Source organism: Octopus bimaculoides, chromosome 3 (genome assembly GCF_001194135.2).
Source record: "Octopus bimaculoides isolate UCB-OBI-ISO-001 chromosome 3, ASM119413v2, whole genome shotgun sequence".
Lineage (NCBI taxonomy): Eukaryota > Metazoa > Mollusca > Cephalopoda > Octopoda > Octopodidae > Octopus > Octopus bimaculoides.
Window position 1 is genome coordinate 12,319,261 of NC_068983.1, and position 7,263 is coordinate 12,326,523.

At 37.0% G+C, this 7,263-nt stretch overlaps 1 protein-coding gene across 1 annotated transcript; it reads right to left on the reverse strand.

Annotated features, from left to right (window-relative positions):
* Positions 1-31: 31 nt before the first annotated feature.
* LOC106873295 (uncharacterized) lies at positions 32-592 on the reverse strand. Its single transcript, XM_014920604.1, has one exon. It carries the CDS (start codon positions 590-592, stop codon positions 32-34), a length of 561 nt encoding a protein of 186 aa, XP_014776090.1.
* Positions 593-7,263: the final 6,671 nt, after the last annotated feature.

The following is a 7,263-nucleotide window of genomic DNA, read 5'->3' on the forward strand; positions in this document are numbered from 1 at the left end:
ATATATATATATATATATACAGGAATGGGAGTTACTCTTGGTTGTGTTCCATTGTAAATTGTATGTTGGTGTTAATGCTATCAAGAAGTGTTTTGAACTCCAGGAGTTTATCTATGTTGTCATTCCAGTGGATGAAGCAGTCGTCCCAAAACCCTTTCCAATTTTCTGATATGTACTGGGAGAGAGGGTTTCCAAATTTAGAAAATGACTCCTGATATATTGTTATTTCTAAATAGCCCATTGTTAGGTTGGCAATGGTCGGGGCTGCCCTGGTTCCCATGGCAATTCCAGATTTTTGCCGATAAACAGTGGTGTCGAACATGAACTGGTTGTTTTGAAGGACGAATCTTAGTGATTGGATTATGAAATCTTTGTTGATCCGTTCCGGTATTTCTTCTGGATATTTGTCCAGCCAGGACCAGATTGCTTCTGTTCCATAATTATGGGGTATGTTGGTATATAGGTTTATCACATCAAATGTAACCATGAATGTTTCTTCCTTGACCTTCTCTGGTAGGTGATTTAACGTATGTAAGTCATATCTAATATAACATTTGATGTATTTTGGAAATGGTTTCAGGAGGATGTCCATGAGGCAACTTAATCAATGTGTTTCACAGGATGATCCAACTATAATGGGCCGTAATTTTATGTCTCCTGGTGCTGATGTACATATGTATGTATGCCTTTGGTGATTTTTTGATGGCTTCGTTTATAGTTTGGCTTTTGTGAATTTTCGGCAGAGCATAGAATAGGCTGGGCTTACATTTAAAGCTTGTTAAGCAGTCTATTTCTTTTTTGTTAGCTCTTTTCCGTGGGTTTGGATTAGTGAAAAGAGGTTTTTCATTATTTTTGTAGGGTGTAATCATTGAATTTTTGGTAGTGTTCGTCATTTTCTAGTATGGATACTACTAGATTTTTGTAGTATAATGTGTCCATTACTTCAACCGCACTCTCTTTATCCTCTTCTTTGATTGTTATTGTAGTTCAGTTAGTTCTTTTCCTTGGATGGTGCTGAAGTTTGAAATGATTTTTTGTTTGTGTAAGGTTTGGTAGGGGAAGTTTTCGATGTGGTTGCAGAATTCGTCGAGATTTTTCTTTCTTTCTTTGTGGGGGATGTATTCACTTCTGTTTTTGCCTATTATAATTGGCCAGTGCTTCTGTAAGCCTTAATTTCCTGCAAAATTCTGAAATACTGTCCTTGACCTCATTTAGGTTAGCTCTGTGTGGAGTTGGAGTGAATTTCAGCCCTTTAGATAGGATATCGATCTTTGTGGTTGATAGGGATTTATATGACAAGTTAATTACCTTCGGCTTCTCTTGTGTATCAAGTTCCAACCTGTGTCCCGTTTTCTCTGATCTGGGGCTAAAAAATGTTGGTTGTGGTTGTGTTGGTACGAACTGTCCGTGCAAATGTAGGAGTTTGGGTTGTGTGTATGGTGTTGTTGTCTTGAATTGCTTTGTGTATGGGTGTCTGAGGGTTCACTGTTTGGTATTGTGTGTGTTCGAATCTGTGCCCCGTTTTCCCTGGTCTGAAAAATACCTTGGTTACCAATTACCACGCCTCCTCAAGCAAACGAAATGCCTAATTCAGAATTTTATCCAAAACTCAAAATTTGAAAAGGGATAGTGAAACCGGTTATTATGTTGGAAGAAAAAAAATCTTATTTTATACAATATTGTTTAATATGTTTGTTATTATGTTCCTAATATATTCTTTAGTCTTGTAAAACAAAACGAATCTGTGTTTTTTCATATTGTTTCTTTCCATATATAAATATATGTATATATATATTTGAGTAAGTACTTATGCCTGTGTGTGTGTATAATTATGTGGTACATAGTGTGTTCCATTGACAAAAATTATTCTCATAAGACACATAAATTTGTTCTGAGATAGGAGCCAGCAGCTTTGGTATGCTCGACTATTGTCATATATTTTCACATATATAAAATTTAGGTCGAATTTAATTGGGAAAAACGATCTCCATGTATTCGTGATTCACTTGTCAGGAAAACTTACATTATATATTACATTATATGAGTAATTGTAATGACTTACGTTCGGTTTTCGTAAACGTGGTGTGTAATAATCACAAAATACGTTCTATGGAACATTTTGATCAGTATCGAAACATGCAACTTAGTGGAAATGAAGAATTAGAAATCAAAGACATTAAAGCCGATCACGGATGTAATATTCGTAGTACCATGCTGTAAGTATTTGGCAGAACTAAAGTTTTATGCTGAATATTTCATCAAATATCAGCGAATGGATTAAACCAAATTGAAACGAACAGTTTTTATAGTCACAAAGAGATTTTGTTAATGCATGTAATAGAGTAATCACGTTGAGTAGCATGTGAGCAGAATAATGGTCATTATAAATTAATTTCCTGCTAAGAAGCTAATGCTTTTGCACAATCAGTGGGAGGCAATGTTTGGCTGTTTAATAAAATACGCTTATCGACCCCCAACATTACCATGTAAAGCTATTCATAAAACGGCGTTTTCTTCATTTATATTCCTTAACACTTTCTGACGTTTGCATTTATAATGCAATGTTGTTAGGGCGACTGAAACCTCGTAATACCCATTTCCTTTCCGAGTTGATCAATGTCAAAGACAGTTCTGACATGAAGCGATTTGGTACTAAAACTACTTAGCAGATCGTAAATTCTCTCCTATGTTAGATTTCTACCAACAACTCATCTATCCATTTGTATCTAATTTCATTTAGATAACCTGAGGCAGGAAGATTTCAACACTTTGTTAACTGAACGAGCGTTGAATTAACACTTAGTTTTAGGCTGAAAGTAAATGAGGATTGTTGTAGACAATATAAATTAATATTGATCCTTCTCAAACCAGTTCTGTTCTTATGTTATAAGGTATATTCTGTAGATTCTAACGCATAAACTGCAGTAAAATCTTCCAGCGCGATCTTATTCGTGTTCTTATTTAGGGTAAGGCCATCCTTGATTGAGCAGACCTATAATTAAATCAACCGCGACCCTCCCGTACTTTTATGAGCATAGCATCCAAATTTACATTATTTAATGTGTCGTTTGTTATTTAAGAATGGATAGATTTGACAAGATTTCGCTGCTATCTCTAACATGTCAATTAACTTTGTAGAGGCTTCATCGAGCTGTTGTGTGCACAGATAACACCATGTCGAATTTCAGGTACATGCATAGCTGTATGAATATTTAAATCTATATCATAAATGTGTATCAGAAAAATATGTTACTGATAAGAAATTGTCACATAAATATATAATGTATAGTGAATGTTTCTTCGAAAGATAACTTCCACACGCTACACTAAATCTATTTACATCACGCATTTATATAAAGGATCGCTTCTGATATCGTTATCAAAGGACCACCATTCAAATTACTGTGTCCTGATAAGAGTCGATCAATACGGAGCAAAATATAATATATAAGACAAAGATATGGAGAATTTATACAAGTAGCAGAAGAAGCAGGATGCGTTCAGAAGATAGCTTACGAAAGAAAAAAAGAGAAACAATTAATTCCATGGACGTCGAAGCTAAAAATATATAAAATGTATATGCAGCGTCAGAGATACATGTATGGCATAACATATATAAACTTGAGTTATTACGTACCGATCACGTATTATACAGTGCTGCCGGCATATATAATACATAAAACACCATTCCTACAACAGACAGAACTCAGCCAAGGTTATTCAATCAAAGTCATAGCAAAAACCATGATGGAACTATTTTCTTTTCTATTTTGCATGAAGGTGTATTTATTTCTTATTTCCTATGACATAATAACAATAATATGAGGAAGAAAATGTAAAGCAAAATTATTCTAAAAGGACGCTGTTCATATAGAATACAAAACAAAGTCTGAAGCAAAAAATACATCCATACATTCACTGGCATGTATATTATGTGTGTACGCACACGCTGACGCACACGCTGACGCACATACATACATACACAAATTTATAGAGATATACATGAGAGAAGCCATTGACAAGGAGGATAGCGAGACATAATCAGTTGTCAAACTAGACTACCCAAAGATATTTTACGCATACACATACCTGCGCCCACATACGCACATACACACATACACACACATATATAAATGTGAGTGTGTGTGTGTGTGCGTGTTTATCTGTGTGTCACTTTGTATGAAATAGAACAGAAGAGACTAAAATGCTAATGGTAAAACGGAGTTGCCATAATGAGTGACATCAAAAGCTTTCACTGCGGATGACAAGTCAAAAACCGATATGGCATATTCATTAAAGGATATAGAAAAATAGGCATATTGATTGATATATCGTGTTCTGTTGTCAGCAACATGAACAATGAAAAACTAAATAAACTATTTTTTTACCAGAGAGTAAACTTGACATGTAATGTCAGCAAGAATACGTCGAATGGACACACTCGTGATTGTAGGAGAAACTCTAGAATTTATACAAAACGAGTAAAAAAAACATAAATAGAATATATAGATTAGCAGAGTACCAATCAAGCCAACGATATCAATTTTTCATTCGTTTCGAAATATACTTACAAACATTGAAGAATTCTAAACAATGGAAATATTAAAGTAACAGACAAATAACATATAAGACAAAAATCCAATAGAAGCATTATTGACATGTTATTGCAACATATGTGAAGCGAGTGAAATTTTCTCCCTTGATCATGTCTTTCCCGGAGATGTTAAATTATAGGGGTTTAAGAATATCAGCCTGCATTGACCTTATGGTTATTAGAGTAGGACCTATGACTGCCATGGGAAAAGGTCTCTTTCTCCGGAACAGTGTACGCTTTTACAATATTTGTACATCAATTGCGCCGATGTCACCACGGTTCAAAGGGACACTCAAACAAGCAGAACATAGAATATACATACATAACTAAATACATATGTTCAAACATCTATCTATCTATCTATCTATCTATCTATCTTGGCGTTGTGAGTTCGAATCCTGGACCGGGCTGCGTGTTGTGTTCTTGAGCAAGACACTTTATTTCACGTTGCTCCAGTTCACTCAGCTGTAGAAATGAGTTGCGACGTCACAGGTGCCAAGCTGTATCGGTCCCTTTGCCTTTCCCTTGGATAACACTGCTGGCATGGAGAGGGGAGGCCGGTGTGCATGGGCGACTGCTGGTCTTCCATAAACAACCTTGCCCGGACTTGTGTCAGGGAGGGTAACTTTCTAGGTGCAATCCCATGGTCAGTCATGACCGAAGGGGGTCTCAGCATTTATATATATATATATATATATATATATACGACGGGCTTCTCTCAGTTTCCGTCCACTCACAAGGCTTTGGTTGGCCCAAGGTTATAGTAGAAGACACTTTCCGTAAGTGTCACGCAGTGGGACTGGACAGAGATCCATATGGTTGGGAAGGTAGCTTCTTACCACTCAGTTTCCTTCTACCTAATCTGCTCACAAAGTTTTGCTCGGTTCGAAGCTATAACAGAAGGCACTTGCCCAAGGTGCCACGCACTGGGACTGAAACCAGAACCATGTTGTCGCGGAGCAAGCTTACGCAAATACAGACACATATCCATACGCATATACCATGCATCAATACATGCACCGATACGAATAAATAAATAAATATATATATGTGTATGCGTGCGTGCGTACGTGTGTGTGTGTGCGTGTGTGTGTATACAAATATGCAACTATATATACACACACACATACTTAAAGTCACACAAGCGTATATATTTAAATATTTTTTGGCAAAGAATTATTGATAAAATTACAATAGTTGAAGAAGGATTTTCTAAATTTGAAATTGTTAATTATAATACGTGAAAATATCTTAAAATACCCAGGAGGGCAAGAACTTTTTGTAGGTTTTCGTATTCTATGAAAGTGCTGTTTACACTTTTTCAACATGTATAGAAGTGGTTTTTAGTAGCAGTAGTGAATACAATAATACAGAGAGAGAGAGAGATAAATGAAGAGGGAGAGAGAGTGAGACAGAGAGACAGATGAACAGACAGACTAACAGACTCACAGACAGAGACAAAGTGTGAGACAAAGAGAGGGTAGCGAGCGCATTCTTATCGTGAAATATTCGTGTATTCATTTAGGAATACACAAATCTCTTGTATTAATTTGCGTTCATTTCCTGAGGTGTCAAATTTGTTGTCATACATCTGCGATCTGCTTAGCGATTCCCTCCTGACTGATACAATACCAGAGTATCAAAATTATTTCAGCGACAAGGTCACAGATGTGAGACAAAACTGTGACAAAAACGTCAAGATATGAATAAACATGAATATAACATGATTTGTGAATGGTTACTTCCAAAGTTCATCTGAAAATGTGACATTCTCTACTCGTAACAATGTACCACTTTTACACTCTAACAATCCGCTCTACAAAGCTCTGGTAAGCGTACCAAGGATTGCTGCTCTAGGCTCGGCACTGTAGTGCAGCTATACATGCGGAGATGCAAAACTAGTTCTCAAAATAGACCCATTCAGATGATTTGTATGAATTGTTAACTAATACGCAAGTCTCCTGTCCACGGACGAGCTCGATGTTATTATTGAGATTATAAGATTCTCTCATTCTAAGACCACTTCTCACAGGATGGGGACACTGTGACACTCACTTTCTTCGTTGTAGATTATCCACTAGTGATTTCCATTAGTCACCAGCCTGCATTACTATGGTGGCGAGCTGGCAGAAACGTTAGCACGCCGGGCGAAATGCTTAGCGGTATTTCGTCAGCCATTACGTACTGAGTTCAAATTTCCCCGAGATCGACTTTGCCGTTCATTCTTTCGGGGTCGATAAATTAAGTACCAGTTACACACTGGGGTCGATATAAGCAACTTTATCCGTTCGGCTATCCTTGTTTGTCCCCTCTGTGTGTAGCCCCTTGGGGGCAATAAAGAAATAAGAAACGTTAGCACGCCGAGAGAAATGCTTAGTAGTATTTGGTCTGTCTTTATGTTCTGGGTTCAAATTCCACCGAGGTTAACTTTGCCTTTCATCCTTTCGGGTAGATAAATTAAGTACCAGTTGCGTACTGGCGTTGATCTGATCGACTGGCCCGCTCTCCACCCATAAAAAAAAAAAAATCGGGCCTTGTGCGTAGATTATTAACTGCACCTAAGATTATTGGCGAGCTGGCAGAAGCGGTATTTCGTCTGTCTGCATGTTCTGAGTTCAAATTCCATCGATATCGATTTTGCCTTTCATTCGTTTCAGGGTCGATAGAAT